This window comes from Paralichthys olivaceus, chromosome 3 (genome assembly GCF_024713975.1).
Source record: "Paralichthys olivaceus isolate ysfri-2021 chromosome 3, ASM2471397v2, whole genome shotgun sequence".
Lineage (NCBI taxonomy): Eukaryota > Metazoa > Chordata > Actinopteri > Pleuronectiformes > Paralichthyidae > Paralichthys > Paralichthys olivaceus.
In genome coordinates, this window is record NC_091095.1 from 10,572,572 (window position 1) to 10,590,127 (window position 17,556).

The 17,556-nt window shown below is 40.2% G+C and overlaps 1 protein-coding gene across 1 annotated transcript in view; it reads right to left on the reverse strand.

The window, feature by feature from the left end:
• Nucleotides 1-15,086, reverse strand: part of rnf13 (ring finger protein 13) — a 36,039-nt gene extending 20,953 nt beyond the window's left edge. Inside the window, exons 1-4 of the mRNA XM_020081406.2 lie at nt 14,855-15,086; nt 12,161-12,390; nt 11,846-11,926; nt 4,560-4,682 (exon numbers count right to left, since the gene is read on the reverse strand). Coding sequence (XP_019936965.1) covers nt 4,560-4,682; nt 11,846-11,926; nt 12,161-12,274 — 318 coding nt within the window. The 5' untranslated portion in view covers nt 12,275-12,390; nt 14,855-15,086. The remainder of the gene's footprint in view (nt 1-4,559; nt 4,683-11,845; nt 11,927-12,160; nt 12,391-14,854) is intronic.
• Nucleotides 15,087-17,556: the final 2,470 nt, after the last annotated feature.

The window sequence follows — 17,556 nt, forward strand, 5'->3', positions numbered from 1 at the left end:
GGCACGAGGAGAGGTTGATTGGAGAGAGAGAGAGGGGAGGAAAAGGGTATTGAGTTTCCTGTCCGCCCCCCTCCCCCCACTCACAGAAAAGGTCAGAGAGGTCAGCACCCCCCCACCCCCAGTCACAGCCACCACCTCAAAGAATCCTGGTACAGGAAATGCAAACCATCTCTCTCTGGAGATTTACTTAAACGAGGCGTCCATGGAGGAATGCTTTCCCCTCTCTCTCTCTTTGTATCTCTCTATCTCACTCACACACACACAAAAACACACACATCCATTTCCTGGAGACTTAACGCCTAAAACTCATTGCTTAACTTGAGTTGACAACAGAGAGTATGAAAAATAGAAAAGCGTTTTTTTCCACCTGCTTTGTCCACAGTTGCTGTCATTGTCCTCCACAACTTTGCGCACACACATACACCCCGGTTGTTCAGCTACAAGTGAATTGTTACGTACAACCTAAAACAAAATAATGTATTTTGTTATTTTATTTGAAATATGAATAAAATCTAATCCTGTTTGAGAATATTCTTTAAAAAAAAGAGAATTATTTCGCAGCCTGATCAAGGGATTGTTACACCTCGATGTTCTGTGATAATTTCTGCAGAAGTCTCATCCAGGATCTGAATTATCCCTAGAGGCCTCGTTCTCCAAAACAAATGCACTAGGTTATTAAAGCTGGTAAAAACACTGAGTAAAGCAGTTTCATGTTGAAAATCGGTGTTTCTGTGTTTTGAGCAGACACAGGCCGTCAGGAGGGGCTATGAGAGTGGCTGTTAACTCAGATTGTTTCTCTGATAACTTCAGATCCAGACTTCCAACGCCTAGATTCCCTCATTTGGTTAAAGGTTATAGTTCTATGGTTATAAAATGGGACGTGACTCGAGTCAGTAAAAAAGTATTTGATGGGATATGTTTTAATGTCCGACCATCCAGCTGACAGCAGGTGCTTATGGAAAATTCTGAGAGTGCCTATTAACACCCTTTCACTTGATCTCCTTCACCCCCCCACTATCTCAAACACTCTCTCTCGACATTCAACCTCCTCTCCGTCATGTCTTATCGCAACACACTCTCACGCACTCTCCCTCTCGCGCACACACTCAGGCTCTGAGGGTGGAGGTGTTGAGACTAGATGGAGGGTTAAGTGGGTGAGCATCCGTTTTATTGCCCATTACAGCCGAGGATCCATTAAAACTCTACGCTGCTGCTCACTGGAAGCTGATGGCTTAAGGCTAAAGAGGAGGCTGAGGAGAGAGAGGAACAGCAGTGGACACTGACACCCCTGCACCACTCATCACACACAACTCGTCCCCATCAGGATGGAATTTATTATTCCTTTGTTTCCCTGCAGCTTCTGGAGGGAATTGAGAAAGGACTGTGTTTGTGTGCGCGCGCACGCAAGAGAGAGAGAGAGAGAGAGAGAGAGAGAGAGAGAGAGAGATCAGCAAGCAGGTAGAGAGACAGATGGACAATAGCAAGGATAAGAACAACAGTGAGATGGATAGGGAGACAAAGACTGCCAAAGGGAAAGAGAAGCAGAGGAAAGGATAGCTGTGTATGAGGGAGAGCGAGAGTACAGGAGGGAGAGAGAGAGAGGAAGGGAGAGAGTGCACAATCAGACCTCAGCCTGTGTGTGTGTGTGTGTGTGTGTGTGTGTGTGTGTGTGTGTGTGTGTGTGTGTGTGTGTGTGAGTGAAAGCAAGGACAGGGTGTGAGCAAAGGAGAAAGAAAAAAGATTGTAAACAGATAACACTTAAAACACACCCTCCCTAACGCACATACGCACACGCAGGCACACATTTAGGATATAGGGTAAACTTTACAGCCCCATAGTCAAACGCCAGTTTTACTGTAATAAATCCTCCTTCTATTGATGAGAAGTTTGAATATGAGCAGAAAACCAATGGTTGTGCTCATTTAGCACATTGAGGCCATATACTGTCGATGCATGGTTTTCCCCTTTATTAAATCTATAAAACACTTCATTTGAACGTTTTGTGATAGTGACAGCAGAGATTCTGAGAAGAAATGCAGAAGGGCTGAGCCGTTTAAACACAACAAACGTCCCTGAAAAGATCCAACCACGGACTTTGCCCTTTCTTACATGGTTCCACATTTGAAAGCTGCATTGTAGAACTTTTGTCTCCCTCTTCTGGCACATGCATACTGGCATGTGTGCATTGTGTGTCTGTGTGGAGCAGAGTCTGGTTATGCTCCAGAGAAGGGAACACCTCACTGCTCTGTCGGTCAACATGTTTCTGTGAGTGTGAGTGTGAGAGTGTGTGTGAGAGTGTGAGTGTGTGTGTGTGTGTGTGTGTGTGTGTGTGTGTGTGTGTGTGTGTGTGTGTGTGTGTGTGTGTGTGTGTGTGTGTGTGTGTGTGTGAGATGCAGTGAGACCTTATAAGGCTGCATGGCTGCTCCAACAGAGGAAAAAAACAAAAGGAAAAGAAAACGTGCGAGCGAATGAATGGGGAGGCAACTACAAAAGTTCAGAGGGAAAAGGTAAGTATAGTAAGAGAGAGAGTTGGACAGAAGCAGAGAGGAAGATGAGGCCAAGAGGTTGCATGCTTTCCTCTCGTTCTGTCCATTACTCATCGCTGCTCTCACTCCTCGCTCTCTTCTCTCCTCCCCTTTCTTACCTCACTCCTTCTCCCTCCCCCCATCCGTTATGATAGATGGACATATCTATAGCATAAAAGAAAAAATAACTTTTGCTTTGAATAAACTGCTGACTTACCTTGAGAAAAAACATTGAGTGCTGTATTAATATTAAAACTCAGTAATTTACTTTCTGCCAACTCTACTAACAAATGTATCAACTGCTCAGATCAGAAATTTGAAGTTTCTCTCATCACAGAGGAACATCAATGCAGTGGTTAGATTTTCTCACAGTCCGTCAGTGTTTTTAATGCCTTGTTACAGATTACAGTTACACGTTTCTCTATAATACTCCACCACTACGCTCTGGTTGATCACCATCAAAGCGTTGATGTGGCGATGGCGACTTCTGTGTTCATTCAATGCAGATTTCTGCAGAGTCAAGCATTACTCCGTTATTTGTGTAATTTTTGAATAAAATAACAAATCTATATAATGTATTTTTATGCAACTAACCCTGTCTGGAAGTGGGGATTTCTAGGACTTTTGCTTGTGTTGTTTTTTCTTCTTCTGCATTTTTTATATTTCCCTACAATTATAAGTATTGCATGTTATATTTACGTTGCAAATTTATCCGTTGTGGGACGAATAAAGGATTATCTTATCTTAATTGGCAACACTAATGCCACCCCTCAAAACTGGTAGTCTTAAACGGCACCATTTTACTTGTGGGACTTTCCAGCATGAAATATTGCCAAATTCCGGAAATTTTAGCTAGCTCTTGCTAAGGCTACACTACTTCTTCTCCGCTTTAAAATCTGAGCTTGCTAGGGAACGGCAAAGAAGAAAGTGATTTCCAGCAAAAGAAAATTGCAGTTTTATCTGTGTGAAATTAACATACTTTAAAGAAATGGTATCGGATCATCAGTACATAGATTTGCATACTTGCTGATGACCCTGCATTTACTGCAGTATTGGGGCATTTCTAGTAAAAATAGCAGCCACTGGTTAAAAAAAAATATATCTAAGCCTTTTATCACCTTGTTTATCAACCACATCATAATTATTGGGCTTCTTAACAAACATATAACACTCAGCTGCTGTGGAAGTTTCGAGATGGCCTTCCAGTACAATGACAAAAAATAAAATATACCTTCCCTTGTGTGTTAACTGAAGTGTTTTATGTCTCATTAGTTCTCTGAAAGAGAATATTCATGCTTGTGCTGTGCTTATGTTAAGATTGCAGCGACACTGAAACTAATGTGGAAGTCGTATGTTTTGTTCAAAGCTGCCACAGCCAATATCACGTTTCACCTCAAATCTATAGGTTAATATACAACCACTGAGAGGGTTTTATTCTGCTTTATAAATCAGCGTGTCACCGATAGACACACAAATACAACTGCACTCTTTTTGTACTTCATCTTCTTCTGACGGCATCTATCTGACGTGGCCAGTTGCCTCAAGTGACAAACGGAGCTCATCTCTCTCCGACCTCCAGCCGCTCAGCGACTCACTTACACAAAAGGAGAAAAGCGGCAGTAAAGAGGCATAGAATCTTATTCAGCAAATTGTGTTTAGGGAAATGGCCTTTTCCTGTTTTCAGTGAAACTAACTCTGACATACAGTAAATGCACTGGGAGGAAACACACAGGAGTGTAAAGTACCACACACATATTTAAGTATTAACAGCTTGCCCCAATAGAACTGAACAGCTGCTGAATTAAATTGTGTTTTTAGGTACTGCTGTGCACCAAAACAACATTCCCAGTTTCCAAAATTACCGACTTGAAATGAACAAGGACTGGAAGCCAGTCGGTTAAACACAAAGGCCACAATTCATTTTTACCAATGATGAAAAACACAGTTTGGTCGTTTGTTGGTTGCTGTTGATTAAAAGTGTGGCACCGAAGCACAACAAACACACACACACACTAACCCGTGTAAACACCGTACCTTTATGTCAAAGTTGCAGTCAAACCGCCTGATGAGGACAATGAAGGCGCCCGTCAAGTTGTCCCTCGGAGGCGGCTCGATGGGCTCGCACGCATTTTCTGGCCGTGCACCAATCAGGAAGCCCTGCGGGGACGAGATCAATAGAAATGTGAGTGACTTACATGCAAGTTTAAGCAAACATCATTCCTCCAACAGGTGCTGAAGGTAGAAATGAGGAGACATTTTCCCAAAGATGAAATATAGAATATTTAACATTTTAAAAGTGCTTCTACATAAATGATAATCTGTTTTTTTCAAATGCTATTAATGACTGACCAGATAAAATAAATAGATGGACCAGTAATCCTGAGTAAATGTTTTATTGCAGAGACTAATGACCTTACATGACATTCATTGAGTTTCATTTATTCATGCATCAGAACGTGTTTCCCTCTAATATTAATAATACAAATTAAAAAAGCATCATATGAGTCAGAGGTTTTGCTCAGAGGCACTTGAACAGGGATTAATCTTTACAGACTCATAACAACATTCATCATCGTGATCTCACTTCCTCCCACCTCTTAGACACCGCTGGTCGTATCTAATCTGGATTTGATAGTTTGGTCTGTATTCAATATAATTTATGCTGATAACTCTTGGATTCAAGTTGCAGGGCGAAAACTAAACTATCTTGAAACCCACATCACATGACGATATGATAAACGACAGCACCGAATATGTTTCTTCTGTGTTTCTGTGCCGCTAGACAAAACAAAATTACATCCCAGGACCCAGACAAAGCTCCCTGACCCAGAATTTGAGCAGCGCCATCTTTTCCTGCAGTTCCCAGAATAACAACATCCATCACAACCACGCATGAAAAACAAACTTGTAAAAATAAGGAAAAGAAAACCGAGATGCTGAGAAATGGTTCTGCTGCGGACCCAGGCGTAGCACCGGTAAATCAAACGTTAATTTAACAAAGTAACGCATGCATAATGAATACAGAGCGTTCCACTGGAATGAGGATTACTGACCCACAAAAAAGATTCATGTGTGTGTGTGTGTGTGTGTGTGTGTGTGTGTGTGTGTGTGTGTGTGTGTGTGTGTGTGTGTGTGTGTGTGTGTGTGTGTGTGTTGAGAGAGATCGGTATGTGCATTATGGTCTACTAGATTTGAAGAGCGATGTTGTTCTCAGTTTGTCACAAACTCCTGTTTCCCCTCTCTCTTTCTCACCCTCTGCTGCTTCCTGTCTTACTCCTATTTCTAGCAGCAGCGTTTAAAGTGACTGATGAGAGGGAGATAGTGAGAGGAGCAGAGACGGAGAGAGCGATAAAGAGAGAAGAAAAGGAAAAAACTACAAACGATACAAATATGGAAGAGAATCAGACGCCGACTAAAATACAGAAGAAAGAAGAAAAGACAAAAATAGAGAAGGTGAAGACAAGAGAGAGGTAGAGCAGATAAATGAGGCGGGAGGTTGCTTATGTGATATACATTACTAAACAACTGTGTGTGTGTGTCAGAGGCAGGGTGGTGGGCAGGAAGTGAGGACTGCTGTGGGACTCTGGGAGTCTACCAGTAATTTTCATCTTTCATCTCTTCAACACACAGACACACGGACACAGACACACGGACACAGAACAAACGGAAAATTACCACAGTGACACAAACAAAGCTGCAGCACTCTGCGACAGTCAGGAGACAAAGTTGTGGACTTAACACTCCGTATTGTTGTTAATAGGATTCAGTGTAAAATGTATTAACTACTGGGATCAGGGAGATTATCGTAAATCAGGGAGGAAAGACGTGTGAGGAAGGAATCACCCTCTGTCCTCACCGTCATCACCCCTGGATACCTCCTCCTCCAGTGCAGTCCTGCCTTGCAGCTAAATGACATCACTGTGCCACTGCCTCACATTCCTCCTCCTACTCCTCCTCCTCCTCCTCACTTTGAAACCAGTGGCAAGAGAGCCCTCTGTTGGGTAGAAATAAACATGGAAAAAACCAAAAGCCAGCACTGCAAAATGCAGAAACAAGAGGACGGTGAAAAACAGGAAATAACTTGGGTAGGAGGGGGAATCCTGGAAAACGTAGACTGACAGGAGATGGAAATGGAGTCTGTGCAAAGATATCGACTTGACACCAAATGTCAAACTGCAGCTGCAGCTTACAAACGGTGATATGGGACTTCTGTGTGTAACAATGTGTGAACTTTTATCATCCTGTTACTGTGTCTTCACTGTTATGCCTGACATGAGCCATTTCTTTATCACAGATATATCACTGAGATAAATTACTGTGATTTACAATATTTCCTAAATCCAGAAACTGTCATACAAATTTTAAATAACAAAGTGAAATGAACCTCCCTGAGGGCACCTGATTAGTATCAATACCAAAATAAATTGACCATTATCACATTTATGACAGTGAACCATGTCACACAGATTTATTAAAAGTGCTTTACAATAATTAAAGTACATGTAGCAAATTGCCATTAGAATGACCTGCAATGAGCATCCAAAGCAGCCGCTGTGAAGACAGTAAACTGAATCTATCCACAGAGCTGTTGTTATGTTCAGAGCTCCGACATTCCTAGTTTGTATCTGGTTGTTTTTACTATGACAACACTTTGAGACAGTTTGAATATCAATAGTTGTTCCAAATTTAACAAGTTGGCCCCAACATTAAGCCCCGAGCACTGATATCAAGGCTCATCTTTGTTTCTGAGTATAAGAACTTTAGTTTGTCTATTGGCCTGAATGGGTGAGGAATGATGGGATGGGGAGTCTGGTGAAACAGCCTCATGTTACAGCTTAAAAAAATCAAAAAGCTACGATAAGACGATCGTTGCTGCTTCTTTATGCTCGAGTGGTGGTACAAATACTGTGACTGCGACCGGACATGATGTGTTATAATTTTGGAAAAATGTCTGCTTTTTAAAACACAAAGCGTTGAATTCAGTCCGGTTCACCACATGATGAAGAACTTGTGGAGCTGTTTTCTCAGAGCTTTAGAAGTGATCACGGTTCAGTTGAACTTTTAAAGGAATCTGTGTAAAATACGTTGAGAAAAAACACAAATCAAGCTGATTGATTTCTTCTTGTTCTACTCATTAGACAACACAACAACTACTGATTCATCTTACTGCTAATGAGTTCAACAAACAAGTGGGCTTTTCTATTGTTGCAGAATTCAACAGGAAGGGGAGGGCCTCTTTGGTGAACTATTCCAAATTAGTGCACAGCGATCACATTTAATCCTGTCAGTAAAACCCTCTCTGTGAGGATTGTTTGCAGACTTGCTCTGGGATCAGTAAAGAGAGAAACAGAGGAATTAACAACTCTCTGTAGCCTGAGCTTCCTGTAAGCAGATTAACAGTTGTGTTACTCCATGCTCAGCTGCAGATTCTCCACCTTGACCCTCACCACTTTAAAACCCCACCTGCATTACAAATGGCCAGGAGAGGCTTTCACACAACCAGTTTTTATCATGACATTACTATTCTATAATCACAGCATTTACATCCACCGACACTTGACCTTCATTCAGACGCCTGACGAGGAATTCCAGTGAAATGGGGCGGCCGCTATTAAAATGTGAAAAAATGTGGGATTGTTTCTGGGTCAAACATTACACCGGCTGAGAGGATGTGAATGGGAAAAGCAGAACAATTACAATGAAGTAGTGAAACAACTTACTGTGATATACAAGTGTCTAGGAATGAGATCTCTTAATCAGAAGATGTGTTTACGGCCTCCATGTGTTTGATAGTTGTCACTCGTCACATAAAAAAAACTGCATCCATCATAAACACATCTACATCTGCTTAACCAGAAAACAGTTACAGGGCGATAAAGCCTTTCCCAGCTGACACTGGGCAACATGTGGTGTACATCCCAGCAGCCATGTTTTCCAGACATGAGCTCCAGAAGATGTCTGGAAAATTGGGGACGTTTTTTGGAGATTGTCAACATCAGAATCATAACAACGGGAAAATGTCCAGAACATTAAGGTGAGGGGCTGTTCCAGGGTAGAGCATGCAGCAGGCAGGACATCACGTTTAAATTCCACTACAGAAAGTTTTTGTTTAGAGCGCATTGACATCAGCGTTAACATTTGCGTGAATTTTCCAGATGTTTCTCAGTAATTGACTCAGACATTTCCAACCTTAAATACAGCCTCTCTGGAAAATGTCAGGGAAATGTCCAGAGTTCAGAGCATGTCTGAAAGCACCGATACTGACAGAAATCATATCCATGGGTAAAGTCTCCTTGTCATGAATTTCTTTTGACTGTGGAACAGAGGAACAAGCAAAAATTGAATACACAAGTTCCCACTCAGAGCTCTACAGCCTCCTCATGTGCATACCAGGTGTTTGCTCAACAATCCTCGAGGCAGCACATGACAAGGGAGGAGTGTTTCCTGTCACTTCTTCGTACACACAGAAAATTCTTATGACAAACAAAATGTCCAATCAACCTCCACTATATTCAGACCTCAATTGCAGCCTGAGTTAATAACTGTAGAGACGTTTGTGCCAAATTCTACTTTTAGCAGAATTAGCAAACTACTCAGAAATATTTTGGAGCAATATTAGATGTTCCGATAATCTCGTTTGTGGTCTCTGGCAAAGCACATATAGAAACCAGGCGTTTATGTCACGTGAAAGTGAGTATTTATATTTCTACCAACGTGTGCATTTCTGAGGTTTTATAACCGGGCAAAGCCGTCGCTCATCGCCTCTTGTTGCAACAATCCAAACCACAGACGCTACCCAGAGGAAGCTCAAGAGTCTCTTCTCAGACTGTGAGTCCAGATCAGCCTGTAATTGTGGAATTGAAAGTGGCTCCAGAAATGGAATAAAAACAAAAAGCCTAAAAAGCTGAGACATTTCCTGTGAAAGCTATAGTTATTTCAAGTTGAGTATCGAATCTAAGCCAATGTTGTATATAAATATAAATTCACATTCCCTCGCCCACTTCTGTTAGCCAGACAACTATTATACATCACTTATCTAAACCTTTATCTAGTCTTCAATCATAGTGCCAAAATACAAGAGGTAACAAAGTTTTTTCCATTGTGGTTTTGATACTCCTAACTTAATTTGAATATATGTTATTGTAATTTCACACTAACAAGCGCTGTCATGCTGCATTTTAAATCAATTTCTGAGTTGAAACTATTGTTATGAACCTTTCAGAAATGAAATAAAGCATAACTGCATTGTGTGGGCTTGCACAGGCTTGCATTGGCATTGCAACCCTGAGGCAACTGTAAACAGCCCATTGTGTAAGTGGGAACAGGGAAGCTCTGTTTGAGCCCGAGCTCCCTGTGGGGAATCCTCTGCAGACAAACAGACTTGTGCTCCCTTGTGATGCCAGAGGTTTTTTTCCAGGCGTTATACAGCTGCAGGACTACAACGTCTCAAGTGATATGATAGTAATAGTAAATGATGCTAATTTTAAAGATGCACTGTGGCCTTTGCCAAACAGTATGCATGGAATTAGTATGTCTGTCACTAGATTTGCAAAAGCTAAAAAGACGTATGAAGACACTTAAATTTGATGGGAAACAATGAATGTAACCTTTATTCTGCAGAAATCTGAATAAACTGAGCAGATGTGGCTGAGGAGGTAAAGAGTACAGTAACCAAAAGGCTGGTGGTTCTATCCCCAGCACCTCCCAAAGTGATCTTGGAAAGTTACTGTAACCCCAAATTAACCCTGATGTCTATAACCACATATGAATGTCATATTTCCATATGAATAGAAAAAACGCTGCATCTAGCAACGCAGCATGTGTGAATAGATGAAAGCAACTCGAACTATAAAGGCCTTTGAGTGGTTGATAAGTCTGGAAAAGCGCAATATAAATTCAGTCTGTTTACCATAAATGTATTATTGAAAAATGTCTGAGTGTAACTGTAAATCACTGCAGCCTTCAGGGACTAGGGCAGCATGTCTGCATGACACTCGGACTCTCTGCCCTGACTAGACAGATTAGATGAGAGAGAGGCAGAGGGCCTAAGCCTTTTCTCATCTTTCCGAACACTGACTGTTACATAACACTAACACACATACACACTAAGCAGTACGACTGTGCACCATAATCCCCCCCGTTTGTCCCACCTACCTTTCCTGTAGAGATATTTGTATGATGTATGATGATATGTGCATTATGAATGTGACTGATTTTTTTTTCTCATCACAGCAACCGACCCATAGACACAGTATCCAAATATACAAGACGGGTTTGGTGTCACACATAAAGCCACATACAGCTGGGACACCTGCAGTTAACTGTGTAACTGTGATCACAGCCTGCAGGTTTGCTATGCGCCAGAAACAACATGGTGAAGAATGCTACTTGTTTAACAGGTCCAAAGTTTTATATACTGATTTTATTTTTTATATTTGATTCTTGATATTTGTGGGAAGAGTTGGGTTTCTCAATTTAAAAAAAATTTTAAGGTCTTGACCTTCTATGTAAAGTGCCTTGAGATAATGTATATTATGATTTGGCACTATACAAATAAAATTGAATTGAAATGATTCATTTTTGGTATTTTGTTCTTATCGGACCGTGACACAGGGAGATTGCGTTTATATGGTATGTGAATTACACACTAGGCTAAAAGCATCATTAGATGTAGGGCTTAACCTGAACATGAACAGTTTGCTTATGTGAGCCGAAATCCTTTGTATGACGACAACAACAACAACTGGGCTCTTGACTCTGGGAATAGCCACAATGACCAGCTTAGATAGCAGACATGAATCATCCCTCTGTTTGGGAGCTCAGTGGATCAAACAGTATGTGGGTTGCTGGGTGTGGTAGTGGATAGCGGGTGCTGGGGGTGGGGGGTGGGAGGTGGTAGCATGCAGAAGTAACACGTCTTTACAATTCACAACACAGAGCAGCAACGTTTAAAAGGAGCTGCACAAAAGTCGAGTGTCTAATTAGAGCCAGAGTCTAATTCGTTTTTTGAAAATACTGGTATTCTTCTGAGATGTAAATGAAATGTATTTGTGTTTGAGGGTGATAGGAGGTATTTAACAAGGTATTTTATTCCAATAGTGAGGTTGAACTTATATGCATCCATCATCTATATAAATACATATACATTTTTGTATACAAATTAACTTACTTTTTGTGTATTGGGACTGTAAAAAGAATTTATGATGGTTTGAGCATTTTTCTACACCCACTATCTTTTTTTTATATTTCATAGTTACTCTCATAATCGCCATTAAGCCTTTAAATAAATCAGCTTGTCAGACACCTCACACTTCACTCACCTTCAGTCCATCACTGGGGAGACGATAACCGAAACGTGCAGGCAGGTCATCGAAGTTCTCCGTTTTGTTGTCAAATGAGTACTGAAAGATGGAAAACATCATCTTCAATTTTTTTTAAATATTTAACAGAGCCTGATTGATGCATTATCAAAACCAAAACGGTGGGATCGCCATTTACCCAAGTGACTAGTTCAGAGGTTTTGAATAATAGGGGGCATAAACCTGATCAAATACAGGCCTGAGATTCTTATCAAGTTGTAAATGCAACCCTGCCTAACATGGGGATAGTTTTTAGTTGATTGACGAATCACTCACTGCAGAAATGTCAGCCTCCACGGGCAGCAGGTTGAGGAAGGCGAAGAGCTGCACCGTGAAGATCGTGTATATCTGCGTCGCCGACAGCATTAACATTCCCAGGGACAGCAGCATCTTGGCACTACGTTACAACCCCCAGCTGCCTCGCCACTCACTCATAAACATACAACATAAACACACACACACGATGGCCTGCAGTGGAACCCCTTTATGCAACGCTGCCGTCACACCTGGAAAAGACATCAATATTTGCGTTAATGTAAACTCACAAACATTGATTCAACAGTCTTGAAATGTCATTATATATAGGTATGAGTTCTAAAATGAGATAATGGTATTTTAAAAAGTTCTTTACTCCTGAACACTTACAATTATAATATTTACTTGTATTAGCTGCAAAAAAAGATTGAACAATGAGCCCGTAGTTCCTCATGCTACATCACATTATTGTAACCTCTTGTGAGCTTTTTTTACAGTCGGTATCCTTGAAGAACACTGGCCACATTAAGTTAACTTTACATATGGTGATTTAATCTTCAGCACTAATTTTTCTTTTGGAATTTTCCTTGATTGTGACACAAGGAAGTCAGTTTGAACACAGCCACTTAAAAATATTGATGTCAGTTGAGTTTCTGTCTTTTCAGAGTTTAAGAGAAAATTATGTTGACATTTATCTGTGTGCACCAGCTTTGTCAAACAGATTATCTGTACCGCGAGTCAGCGGTCAACTCGCTGAACCATTTAACATAACTTTCAGATGTTTGACTCACACTCACTGCAGCAGCACACTGTGCAAGGCTTGGAGTATTGCATGTTAGTGTTAAGTGGAAGAGCACAACGCTTGAATACATGAATTATAAATTTCGATATTAAAACCAATCTTCTGAAACAGTGTCAAAAACTTGAATAGTTTATCAATATGAGCTTGGACTTAACAAATGTAATCACAGCTGATGTGTGAAGATACACTAAATATTATGGACTCAGTAGAGCATTTATCTCTCTTGGGTGTAGCTGTCCTACTTTTTCATTAAAAAAAATCCCCTGCCAAAGCAGCGTATGCTCTGTGGGGAACAAAGAGGACCATAGTAAAGCACTGTGCAGGAGTTTGTAACAATTGTCCTGTGATGTACTGTATATTTTCTTTAAGCCAGTGTCTTGGCTCTGTGTCAGGACTATCTTACTGCTTTATGTTATACTTTTCATTGCCAGTTGCCTCGTAAAGACTATCTCAGCCTAGGGGGTCACACAAGTTCATTTGGTCGAGGGTGGTATGTGATTAGGAGAAAACAAGGCTTGCAGGGCTTTGGACCATTAAGCCATGTAGTCAAGCTGCAAAATAGGAAAGTAGTATTTCAGGGAGGAGAAAAGGCTGGATATGGTCAATATCCTGTGCACGGATCTAAAGGGAAAATTTCCCCATTGTAGGACTATTAAAGGAATATCTTTTTCAACTTTATATATAATATCTAATAATATCGAAAAAAAAATAATAATACTGATAATAAAAGGAATTACTGCTGCAATAACTGTCAAATATGTATTTATTTTGCTCATACTATATTCATACCAAATATATATTTAGTCATGTCAAATACTACAACCTGCACCTTGTCTTTTGGGTCTTACTCTCTGTGAATGTTGAACTGCTGCTGTGACACAACAATTTCCCATCTGGGGTCAATAAAGTTCATCGATCTATAATAACAGTAAATTTTCTGGAAATTCAATGAGAAACGTTTTTACATACAACATAAAACAGACAAACGATTTTTGGTAAGCTGCTACATCTTATCAGTGATAATCAATGTTTATTACATTGATGCATATATGCATTTTACAAAAACATTTTACAAATCTGAGGTGGATCATTGCTTGTGCAATGCAAAACGTGTTATATTGCTACTGATGAAAATCAAGTTGCAATAATCATCGTTAATGTTTTAACACTCAGCCTTAATTTTCAGATTCATTTTCTATCAATCAATTAATCCACCAATCATCACCGCTTTGCAATAACAGCCTTGCTGAGTGATTTGCAGTCAATGTCAGTCATGTGTGGAAAAACAATGCTGCTGCTATGCTGCCATGGTTAGATGAGCTGCAGGGTGGTGCTTGTGTTGATTGTAGATTTAACAGAAGTTGATATCTGACAAATGCAAATCCTAAAGATTATTATCATTATCACATGGCATGCATAAAACCACCCAGCGACAGATGCATTGATTGTAACCTGGCGGGAACACAGGGGGACTAATTTAGCCAGAAATAAAGTGGAGGGGAAGTGAATGCAACATGAGTCAGTGATCCGGTGACTAAACACCAACAGACAGTTTGGGGCAAGAAAAGAATATGAGGTAATGGTGATTTTCCTGAATTGGCATGTGAGCGTGACTGGATGTGAAAAGAGGAAATAGCAACACAAGCCGCCAACAGTGAATCTGTCTGTACTAAAGTTTAACAGCTCAAATCTCAGAGACTGTGCGGTTAACACACTGAGCAGATTAATACCCGCAAACAACACCCCCGTCATGCAGTGTGACATGGCAGTACTTTGTTGTGTTGGTACACGTAAATAACCCGGGCGAGGAAACCCGCGCAAGGTGTGGAGCTAGCAACAAAAACAGACCGTGCTGTGCCCGAGTTAGCACGATGCTAACACAGGTGGCTAGCCCGCTGTTCGCCGCTGTTTACCTTCTTTCCTGCCCGGAGACTGGTCTGGTCCGCGGGTTCAGCTGCTGTCGGGGACATCGCTCTCTTGGATTTGCTGTTAAAGAAACCACGCAACGACGGAGATGCACTTCAACACTGTGTCACTATAATCCCTAAAGCTTCTTCTTCTCCTTTTTCTTCTTCTTCTTCTTCTTCTTCTTATTTCATGTGAGAGGCGTAAGCAACGTCCGTCACGTCCTCTGCTCCGTACTCGGCTCCTGATTGGACGACACACCCGTCAGTCGCCCCCGTATCGGAAATGACTCCAGACGTAAACAGATCCACGTGACGACACCAGCAGCCGTCCCCTGCCTTTTACAGTCACATGAGCAGCGTCTGTTTCTACAGCCTCACCACGGCTGGTCCGATGCACACAGGTACTTATTGTAAGCAGGTAAAGGTGTGGACACGTTTGCATTAAGACACTTATCATCACCGTGCTCATGAGTTTAATTCATCTGCAGTTGTTCAGGTTATATATTTAAAAATGTCATTTTGAGGAGTTTCATTGTCTTTCATGTGCAGATGTAAATGATGGGTGAGATGTTATTGTTTGATAGCTGATGTTGTCTAAGTCAGTTTGTTCCATGATCCAACTGAAAACTGAAGAAGGAGACTCAGAGACATGCAGGAACAGAGACCGCTCACCTGTGGACAAAGAGGCACTTTAAAAAATCTTTTAACAAAGGAAACACAAATGGTGAAGACCAGATGTTTTTTAGGTTCTATAGGGATGTACTGGTAGGTAGCTAATGTCAACTTAACAATACTATTACCAAATGTTGTTTTAAGTTGTCTTGGCCTTACTGTTGTTCTGGCGCTTGGAGAAAAAGTTTGTTGAAATGTGTCAAATTTCAGCTTAATTGTAGTTTTAAATTCTGGGAATAGAATTTGAGCACAAACAAAATAATAAAATAGATTATGGGTGAATGTTTTGGGCAATGAAAATGAATTAAATGAAAAGAAAAAAGTAAAATACAGAACCCTGGCTGACAGCACACTCCAAAGCAGCACTTTATACCACTAGAGGTCAGCAAATACATGTTCTGCTTGTGTTTCTCTGAAAAAATGATCTGTCCAGCTAAAATGACAGAGAACATCTTCTCACGTACCTGGTGGTTTATAGTCTTCCAGATAGATTTTGTTTCATATGATGCCCACTCATCTCAGAGATTTTTACCTCTATCTCACAACATTTAAACCAAATTTAGTTGCTGTCGCTCTCACAGCATCGAAAATAAACAATTTAACTGACTCCAAATTAGTATCAGTGTCAATGCATCAGCTACAGTGCCTTCAAGAATGTAAAAGTTATGAAAGAAGAATATATTGATATTTCTTTCCAATGTATTGGTTTGATCTGAGTTTCTGTCAATATCACATTTCTGTACCTTTTATGATTTCTATGTGAAACATTATTGTTGCATTGATATTTATTTTCTCATTCATCAAATAAATTGAATATTAGGAACCAATGAACCCCTCCTGTAGACTCTGGAGGCTTATAATGCTCTATTATCATTTTGCTGTTAATGACTCCGTAAATCGCCTAAATTGTCTGCCCATTGCAAATTCGATGATCAATACTGTTGTCACTGTTGACATGCTATGAGCAAAAATAACCAGAAGTTAAGAGGAATCATTTCTTTTTCTTCCTCCTTGAATAAAAAATGATTTCAGCTCAAAGTTAAGTTTATTTATTCACAAAATCAACCAAGAGTTGCTGCAGAACATAAAGATAACATGAAGGAAAACATGGATCAAAACAGCATGAAAGAATAAAAATATTAGAATAAAAGAACCATGAAGTCAATAGCAGTGTTCTGATTTCGATTTTTGCACAAAGAACTGAAATCATCACAGCCCGCAGCTCTCTCTTCTTTAGCCAATATCGAGCACAAAGGCGCAGTGGACAGCTTCAGACTTGAAAAAGGTCAAATGCAAATTAACTGTCCCCTGTAAAATTTTATAGAAGAATCGTAAACGTCCAAAACATTTCAAATTACTGTAAAGTTCTTTCAAAGCAGCGTGAAACAGTGTGTCCCTTTGTTTCACGATAAAAGGAAGAGTGAGGAACTGACGTAAGACCCGGGTCCCACATTTTAAAACTGGGAACACTTTTATATCCGTAATACAGTAGCCTTGTATCTTAGTCCACTCAGCCTGGCCTGCTTTGTGTAGGAATGTTAGAAAAGAGTCAAGTAACAAAACTACAGTTAACATCCTGATGTACATTGTAATTGTACTGCATTGCTGTAATAATGTTATATTATATATAAGTAAAACCCGAACTTTGAGTCCAGGCACATGATGAAGTGTAATTGTTGTGACTGTTTAACATAGAAAAAAACTATGATGTAGAAAGTATTTTTTTAATATAACATATGTTCACCCTTTTAATTTATTTCATCTTCATTTAATACAGAGTGAAATGTTCCTATCCAACAATATTAAAGGACTCTACTTGTCTGTGGGGTGAGAAATATTTCCAACCAATTCTTTTTCTTTATTGTTCAGCACTTTGGTTAACTGCAGTTGTTTTTTAATGTGCTATATAAATAATCTTAAAACCCAACTTGATAAAACTTTAGAACTCCTTGTTACCAAGCCAAACAGATGAGTTCATTAACTATAGGTATAACTAACATTTTAGAAATAATTCTTGAAGACATCTTGGTTTTAAA